General features: G+C 28.7%; 1 protein-coding gene across 1 annotated transcript in view; it reads right to left on the bottom strand.

Moving 5' to 3' along the window:
- Positions 1-26,831, bottom strand: part of LOC148278150 (trissin receptor-like) — a 184,201-nt gene that overhangs the window by 66,323 nt on the left and 91,047 nt on the right. The window contains exon 5 of the mRNA XM_088231831.1: positions 22,323-22,520. Within this exon, the coding sequence (XP_088087957.1) occupies positions 22,323-22,520 (198 nt within the window). The remainder of the gene's footprint in view (positions 1-22,322; positions 22,521-26,831) is intronic.

Below are 26,831 nucleotides of genomic sequence, written 5' to 3'. Positions count from 1 at the left end.
AAAACGATGCGATATACCATTTTCCGAATTATTAAAAATTTAAATAACAGGTTATTTAAAATTATCGGTAATCACTACATTTTACCCAGTGTATTTTAAAAAAGAAACTTCTTCATTATGAAATTCATTTATATGCATTATTAGATGTAATCAAATGTTATTATTATAACTAAATCAGATGATCAGCCTTAGAATGTGAAAGTCAACCAAGTCTGAAATTGAATCCGAGATCTCTTGCATAGTAGAAAAACGTGCTGACCAAACTGGGGTATAATGAAATAGAAATTATGCTTTATAGAACGATTTTTTTAATTAGGTTCCACAAAAAATTGTGTTTTCACGTGTAAATTGTCGTGCAAAACGCGTAGTAGAGTAAAAAAGACTACTGTTTATGCCAGTTTACTGTGAATTCAAATTTATATGTCACGTCTTTTTACTATGCTTCACGTTTACTGACCACAAGTTAAGTTGAATAGAACACAAGACACTGCATGTAGTGTATATTTACAGATTGTTTTTTAAACCCTGTCACATCCGAAACCATGATGATCAGTATGGGCAAGAAGACATATTGGCATATTTAAAAAAATATTTAGAACGAAGAAATGGTTGCTTACTTCTGCATGGGAGAAGCGAGGGAAGCGCGGCCGCGTGTTTACGTGTGTATTAGACTCCCCTCTCCCTCTTCCTCGTTTCTCTCCTGCAGAAGTTAGCAACCATTTGTTTTATTAAATATTTTATTTTTTAAAATTTTATTCGTTCTAAAAATTTATATTAATTTGCCAATATGTCTACTTGATCATACTGATCATCGTGCATTCGGATGTGACAGCGTTAAAATAACACCTTGTATATATCAACGGCTGATCATGAGACTATTCTTTCATTTACATAAATATTTAGATTTTAAGGTTATTCTTAAACACTCGTAAATAAACGTGCCGAAAAATGAGAATCAAATTGTGATAGAGCGAGATTTGAATAAGTTACCTCTGGTAAAGTCCACATAACTATTACAGGATAAATATCGGTTTGAATATTATTTTCGTATAAATGACAATCAAATTAACATTTAACTTTAAACCAGTTATATGTTAGGTTGTTCTTATCACTCAATTTCATTACGTTGTTGTTTTCAATATTTTTATTGAATCGACGTTTCTCTGGTTTCGTTTTATGTAGTGTAAGGTAAGCATGTTTTCATTTTTTCCCTGTTGTTTAGGTCGAATTTCCAGTAAAAAACATTTGGAAGTTAGGCCTATTATGCTTAGTCATCGTTTGCTCACATTGCGTTTTTATATGAGCTAGCCTTAGATTGAAATATTTGTTAGATACCAACTGTTTAACATCCAAACGTGTACTTCGATAAGTAAAAACAAATATAATATTATATGGTATTCAAATATGTTGAAAACAGAAAAGAAAAACGTTTTTAATAAAGGTGTAAATTTAAAAGCCCTTACTTATAGTCATCGTCAAAGCTTATATCTAGTAAAAAGCTAGAATAGCGACTGTAAAAACATATTTATTTATTTATTCATTTCAAACTACATTTTTTTTAGCTTCAGTGCTGCAGGGCAGCGTTTATTTGACATTCAAAAATACATATTACAGTTTGTTACCCACTAAGTCTAAAAACTTTTCGGTGAGACACATTTTTTAACTCTTAAGACAGGTTTATTTGACATTATTTTATAAATATTAGACAAATTTATTTATTAACAGGCACTATAAAGTATTGAGAAGATATTTCTTAAGTTTTTTTATTTTTCACTTGAAGATCTTTCATGTTAATGATGGTTTGTGGGAGATCATTTAACAACCTTGGAATAACGAAATTTAATGTTCGCTCTCAGAAGTAATTTGTAATTTAAGGAATGATCAGGGAGTCCTTAGTTTTTCATCTAGTTTTGTGTGTGTGGGATATCTTTTTTTTATATTCCGAATCATCAAAGTGATCTACATTCAATTTGTAGTTACAAATTTACTTCCATATTATGGATTTTCAGGCCGTGCCCGGGTTAAGCCATAATAATTAACAACAAAATAATATATAATAATAAATTAATTAAAATAATTGATAACTCCATTATACACTAAAAAATAAATAAAAAAACCAAACAAAATTCAAGAAATAACATGAAATCCTTCTATAATAATAGTTATATTTGGTAAAATATAAAAAAAACAATTAAATAAAAAAAATAACAATCCAAATAAGTGAAATAATATTATAAACTCAAAAAAGTTAAAGAATAGAAATCAAACCTACGAAGTAACAAACACAAACCGGTAAACAAAATAATAATATCATTTAAATTAATAGAATATAAAGTTCAAAAATATAATTTTTATAATACTCGTAATTTTCAAATGATATATCTATCTTCTATTATAAACATATATATATATAAGTATTATTAAAGGAAATGTTTGTATGTGTGTCCTCGATAGATTTACTTGCGGTTTTTAGCGAAATGTAGATCTTTGCAATGAGCATATTTACAGCCCTTAAAATCTTTAATTTATTGAGTAAAAAAACGTTCGGATGTTTTTTTCATTCACTATGACTGCATTCACCGAGAATGCACTTACAAAAAAGTTGGAAAAACGTTATATTTTTGGTGCATAAAAAAAATGTTTTTGAATGTTTACACAAATTTTTCATTTTTTATGGATCCCAATCGGATAACTTCCTAAAGTTTCCTATGATTTTTACAGAATTTTTTTAAATTAAATTTTTGGCAGTGCTTAAACCATATTAATTAAAATTCAATATATTTTTGAAAGCCACATTCCTAAATAAAGTGCACCCCTGTAGGTAAGAAGAGCAGAGATTGACATTTGCAAAAAAGATTCTGAAAATTGATTAAAGTTTTGAAATTCAAACATAAACAAGTAGCCAGGTACTTTAATTATAATTTAATTTTTGAGAATGAATTATTTTAGGTTCTGGTATTCAATCATGAACAAGTACCTCTTACTAATGAAAAGTTACTCCATCTTTTTAACATTTATCTAAACGTTTTTACACGCTTTCGCGACACAACCAAGCATTTGATAATAATAGTTACACATGATACAATTTTCAAAATAACTTTTAATATTAATATTTAATATAGGGCACTGAATTGGTATACCAATTGTAGCCTATCTTGATCATTTTTGTAAAATGAAGGTAAGATGATCTGTTTTACGCTTCAGGTACCAGTCCAGGGACTATGAAATATATACATATCTTTTATAGCTTTCAAAATAATTTTCGAGATAGATAATTTTCTTTTAATGTCCCGATTGTTTGTGAAACTTTGAATTTTCACCCCAATCAGTTATCTATTTAAAAAAAATCTCAATCAATCGAATTCATGATAATTTATTTACAACTTTCTTATTTAAATTACGTGCAATAGGCATTGAAAATCTTACAAAAATTATATGTAAAAAAATAAAAACATATTTTTTGACACACAATAACCAAATCCATTTTACAATTAATATGAAATATATAATAAACTACATAATGTTTTTCGTTAAATTAAAGCGGGACGTTTAAAAAATTTCATTTTCGAAAATAATCGGGAACACAAACACTTTTTTATTTATGAATTCCAAATAAAATTTGTGTACATATTTACTAACATATTATGTCAGTTTAGGTTGTGCCCCTGTTAAGCCATTGAAATTAACAATCACAATATATGAAGTGAATTAAAATAATAATTGATTGCATCATCATCATCATCGTTCCCTTTCCGTACCCAATGGTGCATAGGGCACCGAATCGATAGACCAATCGCAGCGTATTTTGATAATTTTTTTTATACGTGACTTTAAGATGATTAGACATACGCTTCAGGTACCAGTCCAGGATTATTAAGTAATCTGGTGTGAAAACATCCTTCATTTAAATAAATATTTCAAATTAACCACGCCGGGAATCGAACCCGAGATCTCTTGCTTGATAGGCAAACGCACTGACCATTACCCCACAAGGCTGACTTCCACTGAATACCATAAAAAAAACAATCCAAATACAAGAAATAACATTTAATGCTTTGATTATAATAATTAAAAATGATACAATATTAAAAATAATTATCAAATTTTAAAAATAGCAAATGTAAATAAATAAAATAACATTCAAAACGTACAAAAGTGGTAGAATATAAATCATACCTATAAAGTGAAAAAAGGATATCTACCGACAAACAAAGATACTTCCTTTTAAGGTGATGCCACTGCATGACATATACTATTTTTAATATCTTAAACTTTTCTGCTCACCCAAATTTAAAATACACATTTGGTCTTGATATTCACAATTAAAATACGCGTTACTCAAGGAATCTTCATGTGGCTTAGTTTCACTCAACAAAGTTTGGCAGTAGGTCTTTGGAAAATATTGGCCATTCCGAATATAATAAACTGCCCGATGAGCTAAAACACGAAAAATCGAATGAAAAATCCAGAAGTGTCTCAATTAAAAAATATTACTTTGATCTTTTTGAAAGTGATAGTTACTAATGTATTTTATATGGATGGTGTAAAGTATTGAGTTTTATGTTTCTTATACAATAATGTTTTATTACTATTTCGGATGTATGATATTATGTATCGTCAAAAAATGTTTTTTTTTTTATGTTTGGTCCCAAACGAGTTTTTTTATAACTCCGGGGAGTAGTACGTTTTGTATTATAAGTTTAATTTATAGTAAAATTAAAAAAATAAAAAAAATAATAAAAATCATAAATCAGTATAAAAAATATTAATATTCATAAAATTAAATTATACAACAAAAATATAATTGTTATTATAATTTTAGGAAAGGGTGTACAGATTTGGATTTTGTCTAAGGGAAGAGACCATTGCAGGAGGCAGCTGCGAGATATTGCATATATTTATATACTATTAAGCGTGTTGTCCAGATGTTTATTGAAATATATGCTCATGCAACAATTTTAATTTTGCTATTATTTATTTATGTACATGTTTTAACTTTCCATTATGTAGTTTTCCAACTAAACAAAGGGCTCTTGGCCGTATACAGTTTGGGATACGATATAATGAATTTTTTCGCAATATATATGTTTTTGTATAAATAAAATAAATGAATAAATACATTAACACTTTGTATTTAAAGTATAAATTGAAGTCATCAAGAAAGCATCAAAATAACGGTTTAAGCCATATAAAAAAAATGGGGGACCCGATTATAAGTAGGTACATGTTTGTGATTTAATTCCGAAACAAAAAAATTGAAATTGAAAAAAATTGAAAAAAAATTCCTATATTAAATTTAAGTAGGTACCTAGGTTCTTGTTTGTGGTTAAATTCCAAAATATATATTTTTTTTTTTTTCAAATATGGAATTCTTTTTGCAAACGTCAAACTCCGGTCTTCTCACTAACAGAGGGGTGTAATTATGTAGGAATACGATTTTTAAAAATGTATTGTATATAATATTACTTTGGGATAACTAAAAATACAGTAAAAAGAAAGAAATCAGTAGAAATTATAAAGAATATAAGAAAAGAATCTGATTGAGATCAACAAAAAATGCTGTTTGAAAAGATTAAAAAACAAACTTTCTTTATACAAAAAAAACAAAATCTTTATTTTTTTTTGGAAATGCATGCTCCTCGAATGCAACCCTGGTAGATCGATGAATAAAACACGTATGCTTCTTTTCTACGTATAAGATTGAAGATTTTAATATCTACAAACACGCACAGCGCAAAGATCTATATTTCTTTAAAAACCGCAAGTAAATCGGTAATGCCGTTTAGGAGGAGTTTAGTGACATCACACGTACTGAGAAATTATATGTAAAGAATATAACGAGACATCAAAAAATGTAAAGGGGAAATAAGGATAAAGAAGAAAAATAATTATATTATGCGTTTGTAAATACTGTTTACTAAGATGTAAAATATATCAATGTTTTAAAACTTACTGTGTTCTTAGTTCTGCTTCTAATATTTTCAACTTTTTAAAAAATAAAAAACAAAGTTTAAAGGAAATATTTTAATTTTTTTTTTGGTTTAACTGAACAAATTGATAAAATTGCTTAGGAGATGGTGCGGAATAGGAAACGAACAGTTTGTTATTCCACTGGATTGTGTTGACCGAATTCTAGAGTTATTTACCCAATGCGCAATTGAATTTCCAAAGTATTTTCTTTGCTTTCGCTTCCTGAATAAGAAAATGTTATTCGGGAACTAAAGCAACGATATGCTATCGGATACAAACGAAACCGAAAGTTCGAGTGTTATGTGCGCGCTGAGGAAATCACAAAGATAAAATAAATACAACGGATAACGATAATTTCCAGGCGTGACGACAACAGTGTTTTTTATTATCAACAAAATAGCGTAGCGAGTGTTAGATAAACCAATATAGCGAAAATTCTAAAAGCTTTATTAAGCACGCTGTGATTTGTGGCATGGTAGGTACTCTAAGCTCATATCAATATTTATTACCATGACGCCATGTTTAAATAAGGTTGGTATTAGTAACTTTTTTGTTTTGTTTCATTTTATTTTTGGAATTAATAATTGTTTTCATTACTAAACAAAAAAATCTGTTAATCTAAGATTAAAAATGACTCTTATTAATGTACAAATGACTCTTTTTAAAACATAATTTTTGTTTTTTACAATAAACTAGTGGACCCGACAGACGATGTCCTGCCCGAGCGTTGGTTTGCCTGCTATTACCTTAAAATAAGACTTTTCATTGATAAGAAGGTACTTAGGTACTTGTAATGATTGAATCTCAAAACTAAAAATTATTAATTTTCAAATATTGAATTTAAGTAGGTACTTGTTTATGGTTAAATTCCAAAATAATTAAATAATATAAAAATAAAATAATTATTTTTGCAAATGTCAAATTCAGCTCCTCTCACCTGTCTATTATTTATGTCTATATTGTTATTCGTGTTGTTCGTATGTTTATTGTATATAAATGTCACTTGTTTTTGGCTGAGGTTATCATGTTTTGGGAGATGGCCATAGGGCCTAATTAAATTAATTAATAGTAACTGAAAAAAAAAACGGGGGTGCACTTTTTTCATGAATACGATTTACAAAAATGTATTTATTTTCAATAGAAATAAATGGGAAAAAATCATAAGGAATGTAAGGAAAGAATCTGATTAGGATCCATAAAAAGCGAATTTTGTTTGTTTTAAAAATTACATTAAAAAACAATCTTTTTTAAATACAAAAAAAACATCCTTTGATTTTTTTTGTATATAAATTCTCCTCAAACGCAACCCTGGTAGGTCGATGAAAAAATTTTTTTTACTTTCAACTTTTTTTTCACAGATTCGATTAAATTTTTAAAAATATTTTACGCCCACAGCAAAAAGATCTACATTTCGCTAAAAACCGCACGTAAATTGGTTAAGCCGTTTAGGAGAAGTTCAGTGGCATCGCACGTACAGAAGAATTATATGTGTATAAAGATATTACATCAAAATAAACAAAAACCTGATACAGCACCAATTACGTATATAACATAATACACAGTAAAAATAATGATGTTATATGAGAATACAGATGATATCTGTGTTCAATTTTTTATTATTGAGTGTGTTTAGAAGATGGTGTGTGGAGTGTGGTATATGACGCGAGGTATGTTTTACGGAAGTTAATTTAGTTGAGATTTAAAAATGGTAATTATCATGAATATCAATGAGAGTTGGCTTCCGTTTGTAGCGGAGAGCTGGGTTGTTGAATAAATCCGAATCGCGCATCTTTTTATATTTAAAAAAAATACTAATTGCTCTTTATAATGTATGATTGTGAGCTGCTTTGTTTTGCATTTGGTGGCGTTAAATAATGTAGTGTGTCGAGTACGACGAACGGAAATATACTATCAGTATTCTATAAATTTTAAGTACACGCATTTTTACCGGTGAGAAGAGCTGAGTTTAAAATTTGCAAAAATAATTCTTTATATGAAAATGAATTATTTCATGTTTTGGACTTGAACTATAAACAAGTACCAAAGTACGTACTTAAATTCAATATTGAAATATTCATAATTTTTAGTTATGGAATTTAATCATTAACAGGTACAAAGGTACCTATTTATCAATGAAAAGTCTTTTTCTAAGGTGATAGCAGGCAAGCCAACGTTCGGGCAGGACAACGCCTGTCGGGCCCGCTAGTCTTTATATTTAATTCTTCTGTACGTGTGATTTCACTGAGGTCCTCCTAAACAGTGTAACCTATTAACGTGCGGTTTTCAGGGAAATGTAGATCTTTGCGCTGCGCGTTTTTGCAAATATAAAAATCTTCAATCTAATTTGTAAAAAAAAGTATGGAGCATAAATGTTTTATTCATCGACCTACCAGAGTTGCATTTGACGAAAATGCATAAACAAAAAAAATTAAAGGATATTGTTTTTTATGTGTAAAAAGTTTATTTTTGAATGTTTACAAACAACATTCGCTTTTTATGGATTCCAATCAGACTCTTTGCTTACACTATTTATAATTTCCACCATTTATGTCTTTTTAATGAATTTCAAGTAATGATAACATAAAATTAGCTGATATTTTTGAAAATCGCATTCCTACCTAAAGTACACCTCTTATGGTAAAAACACAGAGTTTCATGTTTGCAAAAAAAAATATATATTTTAAAATCAATTATTTTATGTTTTAGAATTCAACTTTTAACAAGTAACTAGGTACCTACTTTAATAAAATATTTAAATGTAAATAATTTTGGGTTTTGGAATAAAATCATAAGCAAGTACCTAGGTATGCGCTTTTTTCTTTTCATTTCAAATTAAAGGTCAAGCTCACGCAAAACCCGGCTGGCGGTTAAAGAACGACTAAATTCGCGTTGGGCTTGGGTTGAGTGTCATAATTTTAGATGGCTCAGGGTCACAAAAATATAAAACCAACTCCACATCTACATTCATTCAAATTTTTCTCAAATAACATAGAATATTGTCATAATTTAATCAGTGCATGTTTGTCTAAAGAAAAAATGATAAATCAGTGCATGTACTTATTAAATTGCATGTCGTGTTGGTTTTATATTTTTTGCAACAACTTTGGGGAAGGTGTTTAGGGGGTTTTGCATGTTGGTTTAATTTGTGTCCTGATGAAGACGGGTATGTCTCGAAACCGGTAGACACAAAAAAGTCGGTAAATGGTTATAAACAAATATTTAAAAACATTTAGTAAAATGTTTGACCACAAAGCTAATTCTATAAATATTATTAAAATTAAATTTATTTTATCAAGCTACAAACTTATTTGATTTATAAAATATGGTGAAGTTATATAATTGAGGGTAAATACAAAGCATTATACCAATGTTTATGTACAAATTGGATGTATTTAATATGGAAACGCCTGAAAAGCTCTAATAACTTCTCCAAGTGACTGCAGGGTGAATCCATTCACCCTTGTTCGAGCGATGGCGGGATATGTTAAGACCACTATAAGTTCTTCAAAGATATTTTTTTATTTTAAATGATAGTATTGACTCAGCACTATGAAGCCATTTTACTGGAATAAGAAAAAATGCATCCTTGCTGAAATTCCAAATAAAATAAAATTTTAGAATCTAACCACACCAATAAAGGTTTCAGCTATTTTACTGCATAAAAATCAACTAATTAAAGATTTGAGTGAATGTTAATCAGCGCTTAAAACAATTAAAAATAACCAGCCTACGATAGGTTAATCCTCTTATTTCATCTTTAAAAATGCTTTTCTTATCTATTAAGTACCTTAAAAATTTAAATGAGAAAAATACTCGTGTAACGCTAAAAACAAAGTCTTTATTTTAAAATTATCTACCATAATGTGTTGAGATGTACAATTTAATATATTTGAAATGAATTTGTTTTTATAAGAAAATTTTTAATTTTTTGAATAACGATGACCTAGAGTATAGATGGAGTTTTAATTTTCATAAAAATCCCTTTTATTTAAGAACATGCTTATTTTTGTTGCAAAAGTTTTTCAAAGAGATTTCGGGGTGTATTAATGTTTAAACACGTTAAATTATTAAACACAAGTTGGTTCAAAGAAAACAGAAAAGCCGTTCTCTGATGTTTTTCACACGCATGTTGGTTTCCAATTGAATACACACTCAATAAAGTTTAGTTGATAAGTACAAATCAATAATTTTATGTACCACGTTAATGAAAAATCAGCAATCTTACACAGAAAAAAATTGAATGGCAAATTTTTATTTATTTACATGGAGTTTTGTGTATTGTGAAACATTTCAGTATTGGAGTATATATGAAAATCCTATAATATATTTTTATTTTACAAATTGTTGATTGTGTCTGTCATGTACGGGCTCGTTTCACTCGTATCACGCCAATCCACTCGGACCGTTAAAGGAGGCTGGGTGGATACTTATTTGTTATTTTCTTTTTTGTTTTTATTTGTTTAGTTTTTACTCTAAAATTTCCTAAAAAAAACAAAGTGGAGATTATTAGGCCTCAACATGTACTGGTTTATGTTTACCTGCCGATTGATAAATATTTTAAATTGAAAAAAATATGTTTAAATCAGTTCACCTTTTTATTTTTTTATCAAGCCCGCTAATTTTTGCTGTGGCGTGGTGACCAGCCATACTCGTTCATAAGAATTTCAGTCTTATTTTCGAAGTAAATCGGACTTGTTTTCGTTTGTAGAAATTTTGACTCAAATCATTGAACTGAAAAGGAAAATAACGGACAAAAAGACACTGCAGGCCTAATTCGCTTTGTATAGCGCCGCGTTTTTCATTCATACACTCATTCTATACTGGACGTGTGCGACAAATACGACGATTTATTAAATCGACCGTTTCTTTCATAAGGCAGATACTTTGCGTAAATAAGGAACGCTGTACGACTGTCAAATATGTTTACGTTGTATTTTGCTGTTAAGGTAAAATATGAATTAGTTTGATATTATAATATTGCATTTTTATTTAGTATAAAATTAAATATTTGTATACACGCCGTGATTACCCGTTTACGTGTTCCTTTGAAAATATAGTAAACTGCAGACATATTTAACCATAAAATGTATTCGACTTAGGTGTTGAAATTAAATAAATAAAAGCTAAACGGCATTTGTTAAATAAATGAGCTATATTAGTGGTCTATATTTCCATTAAATACAAATGTTCCATCTACGGTTGATTTCTGCTCCAAAATATTAAAATATAATCATTTGTTTACTTAACTTCAAAATGCTGTGAACATCAAATTGCGAGGCGGACAAAAAAATTATATAACAAAATAATTATCTTGTATCCTGAATCACATAATATGTCTTTTATTGTTATTATTATTATAAATATCTAATGTTTAAAGCGTAAAGTTTCATGAGTAAATTTGTAATACTGAAAACTAATACAGTGTATCCGCAATCCTAATTACCCGAGGCCCCAAGCAGAGTTGCTAAACTCCATTACGCTAAAACCGATAGATTTAGAAAAATGAATTGGCAGATTTCAGTAAATTCGTTATCAGCTAAAATAATTTCACAAAAATCAAACGTTGCCAAAAACTGTTTTAAAAAACAGTTTCACTTTTTTTTCATTTTCATAGTTGGGAAAAATGAGTACGACTTTGCCACTTCAAAAAACTGTTATTATAGTTATTTTAAGCTTATCGATATAATAATAGCTACTAATCGTTGGCATAGGTTACAAAATTTTAGTTGAAAATAGTTACAGGTGACGAAAACGGTTCATTTTTATTAAGTGATCTACTGATGTTACATTTAATACAATGGAAACTATGAAATCATGAAGGAAAATGACATAATTTAAATTCGTCAACTTTGAACAAAACCCGACATCACTATTTTCCAATACTAACCAAAATCGAAAGACAAGTAGCATTCATAATAATAAACAGATGGCAGAAAAAGTAGCTTTCTAAGCAAGTAAAAAAAATGGGTATTTGATTTATTTATTTATAACTAAATTGCATTTATTGGGGACGAACAAATAGTATAAAGGAAAATAAAAAAAGAAATGATTAAAAATCACCAGAATTTCGATCAAAATCGGTAGGGTTGGCAAAACTGCAGTCGGCGATAGCTGACTGTTATTATTTATTTTAAGAATTACAGATTTTTCACTATTTGGTGTTAACTGTGCTTACTAATCGAACTTTTTGTGTCAATATTTTTTTTTCACCACAATAGCCCTTGAGGCCCAACCATAGTTATTTACAGCACAGTACACCCAGGTTTGAGATAAAGCAAATTATGCCTAAAAAATAAACTTCGAAACAATGCATTCCTTGCGCGCAAACCACTTAGAACTTAAATCCAAAACTGATATTTTTAGTTGTTTAGTTTAACAGAGAAAAAATAATTTCGGCATTTAAAGTATTGTACATACTTCAATAACTCTTTCCAAAGTTTTATTTTTACACGATTGTTGAATTTCCGAATGCTTTATTTTCTACCTGAATTAATGTTTTAAAAGAGTCCATTAAGAGTAAAATGTTAAGCATTTGAGAACACTTAATTCAAGCATTCTGCTTTTCGTTCTTTAGAACCAATATAGACTTAGGAACTCACAGTAAAAAAGTGAATGAAATTCAATTTCACGCGTCGTTAATTTCCCTAAAAAGATTTCAATCTAAAATCAGAGATAATGATGTATATTACAAGTTTTATTTTTTACAACTTTAAGCTACAGTTACAAAAATATTGTGTATTTTAAAAATTGTAATACAGATTTTTCTCATTTAAATACAGAAAGTGATTCTTACAAAAATATAAATCTGTTTATCACGTATTAAATACTCGTATTATAGACTTTTTTTACGCATATAATTTGATGTCATTGAAAAAATAAATATTTTGTTGGTATTTCTTAAACTTTTTATTTCATATTTTTGCCCATCACAATAATATAAGTTTTCTTTATTTTTCATGTATTATAACTAAATTGTGACTCTAATTAAGTACTAAAGACAATTGTTTTTTAATTTGAGTATTGTATGATTTTATTGTTGATCAAAAAACCAAATGTTGCAATGTTAAATAATAATATCAACTCACTATAATTATTTTAATTTTATGATCAAACTATATTACTTCTCAAGCTTTTTCTATGTACGTAAGTTTTTCGCAGCGTTGATATTTTGGTTGTTTCTGTTTAAATAATTATTTTTTTAATTTCTTTTTACTTTGACAAATTTGCTTACCAATAAAATTCACGGAGAAAGATTATTAAAATGTAGAAATTCAGTGAAAAATTCCATTCAGAATACTTTTGAATGTTCTTAGAGAATTTCGTTCGAATAAATTACCGTAATTTTGTTAAAGTTTTACTTATTTTCAGTACAAGATAAATAATGAATTGTTAATTTGAAATGTAATCTTTATTGAAATAATGTAATAAATCTGTTAAGAATAAAAACTTGATGCAAATATTATTAAACTTTGGCGAAATGGAACATGTACAAGTATTAAATGTCAAGTCAACTTAAATGTTAAATTTTGTACCTGAGAGGTAGATGGATGCAAATCCAAACGTCAAATGTTCAAAAAAGACTAAAGAATCTAATTTTACTAAGTGATTTCTTTTAATTTATAGCATTAATATTTTATTTTCAGTATCGTAATACAATCTTTCTTTTCTAGACTTAAATTTCTTCAAAATCAATGGGCATGATCATAAACTGGATACGAAAATTGAAATGTCATTTCATCAAATTCTGGATTTGTATCCGTCTGCCTCTGAGGTACAGAATTGAACGGTGAATTTAAAAGTAATAGGGTTGATAGGAAAAAAAGGATAAATATATTTTTTTTCATAATATGCAATATTATTTATATTGTAAATTAATTTGTATTTAATAGTGTTTATTATATTATATTTTTTATCCAAACATTTGTTAATAAATGCACTTGATGCAAATAATGTAATGACAAAGAAATCTCTTAACTATTGAATTGATAATATTGTGTTTAAGTCTTCTTTGTAATAAAATTAGAATGTTTAAGAATACTCTGTTTTTATTTTTAAAAGTTCATTAATTTGCGTAATTATCAAACCGAAGAACGCTAAAGAGAATTAGAACCTAAATGTTATTTATTTGACATAAAATTTCAAATGACTGTCTTTTTAAAAAAATAAATATTTAATTCTGATGTATCTCTAAGATTTAATGCATGGCAATAGTATGGATACTCCTACCCAGTTAAAGGTGATGGAAGAAACCGATACTATGGTTTGATGCGTGTTTATCAAATGTCGTATAAATAAAGTAACATAAAAGGTAACGTTGAGAAACTGAGCACTGAACTGAATGTACTACATGTTGTAACTTGACTGAGTCTGACTGAACTACTTATTGTTACTGAGTCTATAAATGCCCTAACTACATATTGTTACTAAGGATGTTATCATGTAAAGGTACATATTGTCCAAAGTTCACTTTACTTCCAAGTGGGAATTGATTTCGTGTACTTCTTCCTTGGCTGTCAGCAGTTTAATGTCAGCGTGGGTCAGCGATTTGTCATAAATAATTTATTAATTTTGATAATCAATTGTTTGCATGCAGCAAATGTGTGATTTCGTTTCTGCACTGTGCTTAATATGATAGCAGGTTAGCTGACACTGAGAATTGATTTCTGGGTGACTATCACGTAATATATATATCAATATTTTAAGACGAAAAATAATAAATAAAAAAATTCTCAAGCAAGGGTATTTTTAAAAAATGATGACCTAATTTATTATTATAAAAAATAATGGCACATTAGGATGTAGAAATATATTTTTCCAAATAAATATGGACGTTTAAACCTACTTAAAAACACAAAATATATAAAACTATAATAATTTTAACAATATTAACTTGGTTATTTTTTAATAAAAAATTTACCCGTCATTTTTTACCGAGAGCACGTTTAATTGAAAATAAATGTCAAAACTGGTTTAGTTTTTTTCATTTTTATATTTAAGTTTATAAAATTAAAAGCAGAAAGGACATTAAATCATTTAACTTTGAGTTGTGTGATGTCTGGTGTGGAATTCGGAATAACTTAGGTGCCGTAATGCGAGTAATGTCAATATCGTGGTGGAGACGATCTTTTCGTCGTATTTAAATCAATACCACCCTCTACAAACGTTCGACTTTTACTCATTTACCCTCAATACATCTCCAAGAAAACCAATTTGAAATCCAGGGAGGTATTTGATTGTTTGATGTTGGAATTCTACCTTTTTGAATCAAATCTATATTCTCACTTTCTTTCAGACCACTCTAAGGTTTTTTTTAAAATTTACATTTTACAAATGAATTTTATGGCATTAAAAACAATTAATATTAAAAACATCACCTTGCACCATTCCAAGAAAAGTAATGTTTCTGATGAATAAACTGTTAATTTTAATAATTGTTAGATTAATAACTATGGCGCACACTAGTTAAAATTTTTAATTATCGTGTTTTAAATCACATGTAAAATAAATTCAGAAACTTTGTTAAAAATTTGCCAAAATTTTCTTTCCTGTCATGCTCCGTGCGTCTGTTATTGACATTTTATGAAAGTTATTTTTATTTTTGTTCATATGTTTAACTCAGGTCTATCATATTTTTTTATTAAGAATTCTATTGTGGTGCCTACTGTGTCTATGTGAAGTGCTCGTGTTTTGAGATCATGTTTTTTTTATTTCTTATTTTCAATATATCTAAAAAGCACCTCGTCCCCCCGAGTTCGCAAACATTTTTGAATTATTTATAGTAAAACATGTTATGTCATAAGGTTATATCAAAAGGTTTTTAAAAATTGTGAAAGAAATAACGTGTAATTGCGTGTTATTTTTTTAAAAGGAAATGTCAGTTTCAAGGAGAAAACTTTTTGACATATGACGCAATAAACGGGGCATACAAAAAAAACCGTTTTGGTTATTTTTTTAAGCAAAAGTGGACTTAATAGAAATTTTAATTGCGAAAAATGTATAATATTTTGCAATGTTTTGTAAAACAAGCGTAATAATTTTATTGAATCGTTATAAGTTTTATTTTTGTTGAGTTTGACATTATATTATCTTTTGAAAGTTTACATATTTATTGAAAAAGGTATGCCATTAATGATTTTTTTTTTTTTCAAAAAAAATATGTCTGAGCTACATTATTTTTGTAGGTACCCAAAAGTATCATTTAGATCTAAGAAGACAAAGAGGTACATTATTTTCTTAAATTTTTGATTTATTTAAATATTTCTTTCATTTTGCGAAGTATTGAATTATAAATATCGGTCATTTAATAACATGGGTTCTTGATTTGTTTATTTCATTTAATGAAATAACTTTTTGAATAAATGTCTCCGAGATTGTTTGGTCATGTAGAACGAATGGATGTCAAAAAAAATGGTTAAAAAGGTATATGTGACGAGAATGAATGGTAACGTGGGACGAAGACGACCAAAAAAGACGTGGCATGATTAGATAAACCAAAATCTTAAGTCTGATCATGTCAAAAGCAGGCAAAACCGAAAGGCGTGTATGACAAGATGTATGAATGTGGAAGAAGCTAGAAATGTATACCATTATCTTTGCTTACTCCTACGGGAAATGGCGTTATGGTAGTAGTAGTAATATCAGTAAGACATCAAATGGTAGAACTCTCAGGAGAAAGTACCAATATCCTTTGAGCCTCCAACATAGTTGAAGGTTGATGGTAAGCTTGAGAAACAAGAGAAAAGTAGAAATGTAGAAAAAATGAGTGTTTAGCGGAAATAAAACTCAGTTTGAGCAATAAAAAAATTAAAATGTTTTTATGAATTTAGGCCTAAGTGCACTTAGTGCCAATTCAATTGTAATATGGAGTAAAAAATACGAAAGAAAAAGGGCAAAAGTTGTAAATAAGTATAAATACGCAATATTTCCAAAAAATTAACATGAAATCTCGTAGGAAATACTCTATTTAAATATATTCAAGAATCAAAATTGAAAATTTTTGGTCAGATCTTTTGTAATCAATACAAAACCACCCCTAGCTGTCAATAAATAAAACAGCTGTACTGTAAAATTACATTTCATAGACATATGCCCCTTTTTGGTGTCAGCACATAAATTAGAACATTTTTGTTTAATTAATGAAAAAACAAAATTGAAAAAATGTTTTTAAAATGAGAAACCCATTTTTAAAACATTTTAAGTTCACATTATTTAGTTCTGGTCCTTGTTTACAAAATTCAGATAGGGGTTTGGTAATGATGATGAAAAATTTTAGTTTTATTACACACACCGAACTATCTCTATCAATTCTGATACAGAGATACTTAATGAATGATTTTAATACGTCAATCAAAATATTGTTTGAGCAACTCAATAACAATGTATTAGTAATGTAAAATCAAGCATACATTAAAACAATAATGCAAAGGCTTTTTGCATCCATGAATACCAGAGTAATATATGTTAATATAATGACGTGCAGGGATTCAATTTAATACATGTTTTTAAATTAAATCTTTATGGCTAAAAAAGAATGTAGAAAATAAATTCTTACATTGACAAAATAAATGTATAAAAATTAAAGTATCTTTTTTTAATAAAAAAAACAGCAATAGTAAAAATATGTGTGCTTAGTAAATTTACTACAACACTCCTTTGTGCAATTACTAGGGATTGTTTATTATTACTATTATTTTCAAGCAATGAAAAAATGCTTTGTTAGTTTGTGAAATTGTACGTAGTTCTCTCAAAACAGAACATGTTCTGAGGGCAAAAAACACGTATTTATTACCATATGGAGATTCGTTTGCTTCTTGATTAATGTATATTTTGGCAAAGATTTTTGAAATAGCGTAAATTTATAAATTATTGTTTCTAACTGGATTTAAAGGTGAACCTTGAACACAAAAATAAGTATTATGTTAAATATGAAATATATATTTTAAAACACATGAGCCTTTCTAGTAAATAATAGGTTCCGGGTTCGATTCCCGGTGATAACACAAAAATTAAAATGTGATTTTTCTCAAGCCTGGTTGTTCTGTAATGTAATTCACCACTGTAATTGGGCCTACTGGCCTGTTGTGGTGCAAAAAAATGAAATGAAAATAATATCCATTTTAAACTGAACTTTTGATGATGGGGAGTAATATGGATAAGAAAAACTTTTTTTAATTTGTCTAGGGACTTTGTAAAAATAGCTTGGCAAAAAAACGTGAATTTCAGAGCAACTTATTTTTTTCACAGTGACATTGTTGTTGACAGATTCTTGGGACATTAATGTAAAGAAAACTTTTTCCGGATAAGAAATTTTTGAATAAATTCAAACAAAACTAAAAAAATAATTTTTTTAATTTAAATAAAATTGAAACGAGAATAAATTTTATGTGGGTTTCATTGTCTAATAATTTTCCCCACTAATCCAGAGACGTAAGGTTCGATACCGGATAAAGTTGACATAAAATATTTTCTCGTATTATACCTACTTCTCTGTCCCTAAAGCGTTTGTACACTTAATTTTTTTTTAACCACAGTACATATGTAGGATTTTGTTAGTTGATGTTAGGGGAGCTGACACACCAGTTGGAGATGACAGAAAAACGATGTTGATGTTCGATGTGTATTTATTCATGCTGAATATTATACAGGACGACGAAAAGTTAATCGAACTGGACAGTGTGACTAGATTAACACTTAACACTGAACTGAGGCGCGATTCTGTATTTTTTCTTACCGTTTTTAAGGAATCCTTAATTAGGGAGTTTATCCCTTGCGATAGATGTCCTTAAAAATTTTATGATTCTTGAACTATTGTTGATAAGGAAAGATCTTTAATTTGTGGTAAGGATAAATCCTTAACATTATATTTTTTTACTAGAAATACCGCGTTTATTGTCTATGGTTTTATTTTTTAGCCAAAGAAGTTAAAAATAAACTCAAAAGTCAAAATTGTAGTAATCGTGTCCCTAAATGTTCTAAATAAATTTTTAAAACTGTTGTTCCTCCAGCTCTAAAGGGTTTTGGCTTTCTCTTAACAGCCTATAATGGAGCCTCATAGAATAAGCTTTCTTCTAAATATCCTGCAGCCATTATTGAAATATTTTTTATCTTTGATCCTAGAATGAAAGAACAATGCATTGTTAATAATAACATTATACTGCCGTATATCCACTAATAATAATTGTATGCAAACTTCGATGTGGTTAGCATACAATTATGGGTTATAGTTCATTTCTTTAATCAAAAATATTTGATAGAAAACAATCATACGAGTACTTGGGAGATCATCAAGTAAACTCGATGTTTACTAAGCATTTACAATAAATCAATTTTATAAGGTATTACACGGGTACTTTTATTGACATTTGAAATACAAAGTTTGACAAAAGCATAAAGCATAGTAATTTTTCTACGTGGATGGTAATTTATAATGAAAAAAATACAGAATTAATTGACAGCCAATATTTTTTACGTTAATATGCGAAATCAACATGGTTTCCAAGAAAAAAAGGAACCGGAACCGCATTAGTAAATTTAATTAATTATATTCAAACAAATATGGATGCAGAAATTCCAACCACAGGAGTAATATTAGATTTTTAAAAAGCTTTTAATACGGGCTATATTGAAACCATGGTAAAAAAAATGATGTAGGAGAAATATCAAGAATGCAAACTATTTAAATCATATTTTACAAATTGGAAACAGTATACCTTTGTAAATGAAAAAAAAAAGTCAAATACAAACAGTAAATTTTGGAGCCCCACAAGGATCTATTTTGGGTGCACTATTATATATTTTATATATGAGTGACTTATCACTGTATAATTTATAAGAAAAAAATATTATGTATGCCGACGACATTAGACTCTTCTTTAAAAATCAAACAGACGTATTAACATTAAATGACATAAACGGAAACCTTACTATGTTGACTAAATGGACAAACTCAAACTAAGTTACACTTTCTGAAAAAAAAGCAATATTATCCATTTTAAATCTAGAAAATAATGTCACAAAGTAGATGCTTACATAAATAATGAACAACGAACTAAAATTCAACATGTCAAATACTTAGGACTAACAATAGACAGACAATTGACATGGACAATTCATATCAACAATTTAATCAACAAAGTGGCGACATTATCGAGTCTTTTTTTTTCAATAAAAAACTTTGTTCCAAAAAAGGAAAAAAAAAATGTACGAGGCCTATGTAAAAACTAAAATATGTTATATGCAACTACTACGGGGAACAGGAAATCAAAATGACATAAACAGACTACAAAGACAGCAAAAAAATATATTAAAGCTAGTAAATGACCTACCCTATCTAACAGCAACTAAATAACTTTTTTGACAAACTAAACAATTAAATGTAAGTGAACTTTTTCAACTTGAATCCTTTGAATTCATTCATAAATTAGCCACTGATGTAATTGTAGACAAATAATTAAAACTTGAAAAAAACTGTAGCGAATCGGGTCGTGGTCCCGTGGCTAGTGTCTCGGACTCACGGATCAAAGGTCCGTGGTTCGAATCCTACTCTACCCCAATTTGGTTCCCATTTACTATTTGTGAGTTATTTACAATTGTTGAAAACGGCCCTCAAAATTAAATATTTGTGTAAATTATAAGAACGCAAATATAATGTAATACAAAAAATTAAAAAAACATAAACGCAATACGAGAATATCAGAAAAATATCATATTCAACCTTCTCAAACGAAAAAAGGACAATCGAGACTAATAAACCATGGACTGAAATTATATAATAAACTACCAGACAAAACTAAACAAAAGACTCAGACAACCTTTACAAAAGATGTTAAAAATATTATTATTAACAGTAGCATGTGAATTTTAAAAGTAAACATTTTTTGTTAAATGTATGTAATCTGTAAGAGTTTATCAATGAAAATTTGAAATAAAAAAAAAAACAAAAAAAAAAACATCTATTTAGAATACTTTTCTGTTAAAAACAGAATTGCAAAAAATTCTAAGCGTTAGCGTCGGGTAAAATGGCCGCCTTAAGTTAAAGAAAGTTTTAAAGACTTTCACCTTCGCGGAAGGAATTCATCTGTCAAATTTTTGATCGAGAATCGCAAACATCCTTAACTAAGAATTTGATCCTTAATAGTCGCCTTAAGTTAAGGAACATGGTAACAGAATCGCGGTTTTGAACTGCTCTAGTTTACCATGCCGTGTGGTCCTTTTATAGGTTGCGTTTTTGACGACTTTATAGTAAATATGAAGTTGATGCACTTCAGAGCGTTGCACTGTATCTGTCAACCTATTTCGTTATTAAGAGTTGACGTACTGAGTGTTGGCACTCCAGATTTCTGGTAAAATCTTTAAGCGTGTGTTGAACATCAATTTATATACGCTGTACCTACGCATATATTAAAAAATAAAAACAAACTATTTAAAAAAAGTATGTTCACTTATGGTATATTGAAGATAAGCAAATAAAGTAAAAATTTTATGCAAGGTCTTGAGGTGACATGTGATTTTTTTCTAAATGTAATGTTTTATATTAACTAATATTTAATTTAAAAACAGTTTTATATGAGATATGATTTTGCATACTTCTATTATAAGCAACTACTTTTAAATCCCAAACATTTCTCAGTTTTTCATTATTTTAATTATATTTTAGATATTACGTCTCTGTTAACGCTTTTTCGTTCGCAAACTTTTTGGTTTTGTATATTCAAATCGTGACCAAAAATTCTTCACATCCTAAGTTTAGATATAAGAACTGATTTATTATCTCGTTTTCTTCTCTTCTCCTATATCCATACCTTACAAATTAAACTTTAAAACCTATGTGTCATCCCTTGTTTTACTAAAATTACTAAATTTATTTACATTATAATTTCACGTTCGTGTTTTATCCCATACCCAATCATGATGATTTCTTATGAATTAATAAATGTCGCACTGGATCACCTCCCAGTCCTCCATCTCTTCATAACACATACACGCAAGATGATCAGTTATACTCTTGAGATACATTTCAGGGACTGAAATATTTGTGAAAACCACATTAATTTTATTTATTAAATTTAAAAGTATGCAAACGCTCCAACCACGGGGTGGACTTATTCTACTCTACTCGTTTTCTTTTTCAGGTTTAAACAAAAACACTCCTCTAGGGTTCTGGATGTGTTTTATTTTGTTTTATTTTATTTATTCGATTTTTATATATTTAGAAAAAACAGCAGTTGATCGTTAAAAATTAAAAACACAAAAAATAGTAGATATATCCTGTTAAAGTTTAAAGTTAATGTTCTGCAAACAGAATTTAAGCTAGACTTGTTATTATATTTACAGGTGTAAAAAAGGGGACTTACCGTCATCACACAAAGGGGCGCCACGTAGAGGAGAGCAAAGTTGATCATATCAAAGGCTTCGGAATCAAACTTCTTCCTTTGTGATATGCAAATGGTCTCCAGTTGGCCATCTTCCAAAACATTGGTTATTGTCTTGATCCAAATAAATTTAGGCGCACTGTAGAGCGCACTCGTAAGCCACACTCCAACAATGACCATCTGGAAAAAAACACTTAGTATTGTGATTTTTTAACATTGTTCCCATATTATCAATTATGTAAAATGCAGGTTTAATGTTTGATGGCAAGGAATAAGACAATTGTTTAGAAAAATTGGCATTTATAAAAAGAATCCGCCGCCATTGTTAAGGTAGGTTAGTTAAGTTTATTGTGGGAGTAGAATACAAATATTTATTTATAAGTTTTAGTTTTGTTTTTGATTTAATATGAATATTTTGAATCGGATCAAATACTTTCATAATCAACTATTATAATCGTCGAGAGTACTTTCATATCTTAAGTTTAGAATTCAAAAGAATTTTAGCTGGTGTGATATTCTTGCATATATTGATATCTAACTGTATAGATGCCCATGATATCCTTGCTCAGATAAATTTTAATGTACCTCGCCGTAACCTGCGTACTAATCCTGTCTTTGCTGTGGGAAATTATAAAACTAACATCGGATTCTAAACCCTTCTGCTAAGGAACCTAAGAACAGTGAACGAAATCTCACTAAACAGTACTGTCGATGTGTTCTTACAGCAAAGGCAAGCATTCAAGAAGCAAGCGGTGTTATCATTCCTGATTCGCGATGACACACTTACTTTGTCCGCCTAGATTATGCCATAATTATACCTTTGTAAATTTAAAATTGTTAAGATTGAGTGTTACTTTATAATAAATACACTGCAAATACCATCTTCAAAAGTGATTATTTTTATTGTTTACAACAAGTCAAGTAAGTTTAATTTTTTATCCTTTTCTATTTTTAAAGGAAATTTCGTTTCTTTGCGTAATGAATTTAGAAAATGGAGGAATGTCTGAAGTTCTCGAAAAAATATTGTTATTTAGTATTCAGATACAGTTATACACTAAAGACATGGCAGCGCTGTTATACGGTTCCTTGTTTATTATAACAACCCACAACCATGGCATCGTGTGTTTTGACAGTTAAAGCACCTTTAAAATATTTGTGGTTCATTGTATAGTTAGTTTGGTACATTGACTTTCATAGTTTTTTATTGAATTATTCTTTACATAATGAAATTGTACGCAATTTTTTTTTATTTCAGAGAAAAACATCGAAGATTTTATATCAGTCATAAGCTAGACATTCTTCTCGTGATTCAGTTTTCTAAGCGAATGTCCTTATATTTGTTGGAGGAGGCTTCATGGACGAATAATGCTTTGTTTCTAGACACCGAAATACGACTACATACGAAATACGCTTAGAGCAGTGAACAGTAGAGCTAAGAGAGCAGTGAAATTAATACACAACTTTCATGATTTGATTTCAGTTGAGGAGGAACAAAAAAGATATTTGTTGCGTTGCGTACAAGAAGACTAGGATATCTGGATTGTATATAGCAAACATTGAAAACAACATAAACACAATAATGCTTATTTAATGTAAAATAATAGAAAATATCTACATTGAATAAATTGGTGACTAATTTACGAAATAAACCTACGTTACAAAATCATTATTTATTATTCCCAGTACAAATTCTCGGTTTCAATTTTGATCTCAAATCGGCACAGGTTATTTTATTCAATTGAGGCCAAATAGATAATGAGGGTATGTAACGTATTAACCATATTTACTGATATTAATCATATTTCATCATCATCAACATTCCTTTTCCTGATGGTGCATAGGACACTGCATTGGTACACCAATATCAACGTATCTTGATCATTTTTGTTACATGAAGGTAAGATGATCAGTCTTACGCTTCAAGTACTAGTGCAGGGACTATGAAATATTGTTGTGTGAAAACACTCTTTTCAATAAATATTTCACATCAACCATGTCTGGAATCGAACCCGAAACCTTTCGCATGGTAGGCAAACGCGCTTACCATTACGCCACGAGGCCGATCATATTTACTGATTGTCAAATTAAAAAAACTTAGACGTCAATTGAACCCGACTTCTTTTATGGTTGACAGGCGCGTTGACTTGATGACACCACAAGGCTGTGATGTTATACAAATCAAATATGGTATTAAACAAAAAAAATGTTTTGAAATAAAATAAAATTTTAAACGCAAAATTTTAATAAACTTTACATTTTACTGTAAATAAATAATCCTTTTTTAAGTAAGATATAATACGATAAATATGTTAGTATTGATCGTAAACAAATATGAAATATATTGCATAAGAGGTAATAAATAAATTACCTGCTTTAGTTTTCAGATGTTAATGTTAAATTAGAAATTGGCAAATATTAGTATTGAATCAACAAAACAAAATATGATCGATGAGAATTCATTTTTTTCCTCAGATGGCAAAGGTTTTTTAATAACAACTTTAAATTAAAGATTTTTTTGTGTAGTGAATAAAATAAAACATCAAAAACATTGCTTATCTATACGTTTATTGAAAAAAAAAACTTGTTTAATTATATTTATAGTAGAACAAGAGGCTACTGTTGTTTAGGATGACCGCTGGCTTAAATGGATTGAAACTGTGCAACTCGGTTAGCATTATATATTATATATTTATATAAACTAACAGCATAAACGTACTCCTTTTAAAAAATCAAGGCAAACTAAACAAAAAAAAACATTAAAACGCAGAAATATTTTTTAAAGAAGAGAAACAGGAGAAAAAATAATACTATAAAGTTGCAAATGAGGCCAAAATCATTCGCTAATGGATTCTTAATCTTCTTCTTACTCCAATATATCGCAAACAGTTTATCTTATTCAAAACATTCATAAAATAATAATACGTGAAAAATGTATTTGAAGTAGAAATTTTTTCCAAATATATACTGTTTTTCGTGAAAATAAATAAAAAAGACTTTTGAGGGGGAAAGGGGCGGACGCAGCCTCCTGAGTGGGGAACTTTTATCTTATTATTTTATCGTGTTTTACAAAAGTTTACAAAACTTAATTAATTATTTTCCTCGATTGCCCCTATTTGCCCGGACTATAAAGATATAAACCATTGACGTGGTAGTCGACTTTACATTTGTTTCATAAAAAAAACAATCTCACTAAAATGTATGTGAAGTACGTATATACCTCAATCATAAATAAGTTCAGGAAAAAAATTCAAACATTTCTGTAGTATTTTATTTTTTTGACATATTGTAGTATGCATTACTTTACAAGCTGTTTTAGCCATAACGTAATACAAATTTTGTCAGTTATAGTACCATTGCCTTTCCTTATGATGTACAAATTTTATTTTCCTAGATTGGATTTTATTCCAGGCTAATTGAAGGTGTTAGATCAGAAACTTTAGAATGAATCATACTACAGTGAACTCCAATTATCCAAATCAATTGAGACCGGACCCCTTTCGGATAGTAAAAATATCGGATAATTTGATTTTTTCCAAAAAAAGGGTATATTTTAATTCATTTCTGTATATTGAAATTGAGAGAAAAAACTATTATCCAAGAAAATGAGCTTTCAACTAGTTAAATGAAAAGGCATCATTTTAACATGTTAAACATAGTTACAAGTGCTGTACATTAGTACAGTATGTAAGTAGTACGTACAGTACAGTACAGTAAATGAAAGTCATTGCTCGTTGAAAGTCTCGGTCAAAGTAAGCTGTTTGACTGTCATCATTAGCTTTCGGGCAGCCAAGTCGCGCATCCGCTTGACTGTGAGAAGTTTCATGTGGTCACACTCGGGAATTCGATTCGTATAATCAGCGATTCGGATAGTCGGATCTCGAAGAGTTCTACTGTATTTTAAAGCTTTTGAATAAATTCTACATTTTGTAGAACTGTATCATTTTTAACGATTTATTTGATATTTTAATATAAAAAATACATTAATTTTAAAGAACTACTTTTTTACTCACCTTTAATTTAAATAATTATTGTTTATTAGTGTAGTAAAAAATATGCTATCCTGTAGAAATCGCCTTACTTAAAAAGTCGGTAAGTAGTTATTAGAAATATCTCCTTCAATTTAACCATTACGCTGATTCATCTCATCTCATAACTGTCGGACTTTTATCTTATCAGCCTATTTGAAACTCAAAAGAAAAATGGATGTCAAAAGACTCAAATGCTTTTTGTGAGTTCAGAAAAAACTTTATTTTTTATAAATATGTTATAGAACTTCTGCCCAATGTTATGACTGTTATAAACGCTTTTTTCAATACCTTATTTGAAATGTTTGGCTTGCTTATTAACGACCCGAGACTTAGATGCGTAGGTTACACTATGAAAGAAATAGATCAATCAAAATGAGATTAACTTTTGATATTTTTACGGAAAGTATTATTTGCAAGATAAATTACTTTTTGCGCTTCATAATAAGCTTTATTTTATCCATAA

The sequence above is a fragment of the Micrasema longulum genome, unplaced genomic scaffold (assembly GCF_059751315.1).
Source record: "Micrasema longulum isolate JH-2025_06_02 unplaced genomic scaffold, ASM5975131v1 h1tg000926l, whole genome shotgun sequence".
NCBI classification, from domain to species: Eukaryota; Metazoa; Arthropoda; class Insecta; order Trichoptera; family Brachycentridae; genus Micrasema; species Micrasema longulum.
The sequence above is the reverse complement of the archived record's forward strand: the minus strand, read 5'-3'. Positions and strand labels throughout refer to the sequence as shown.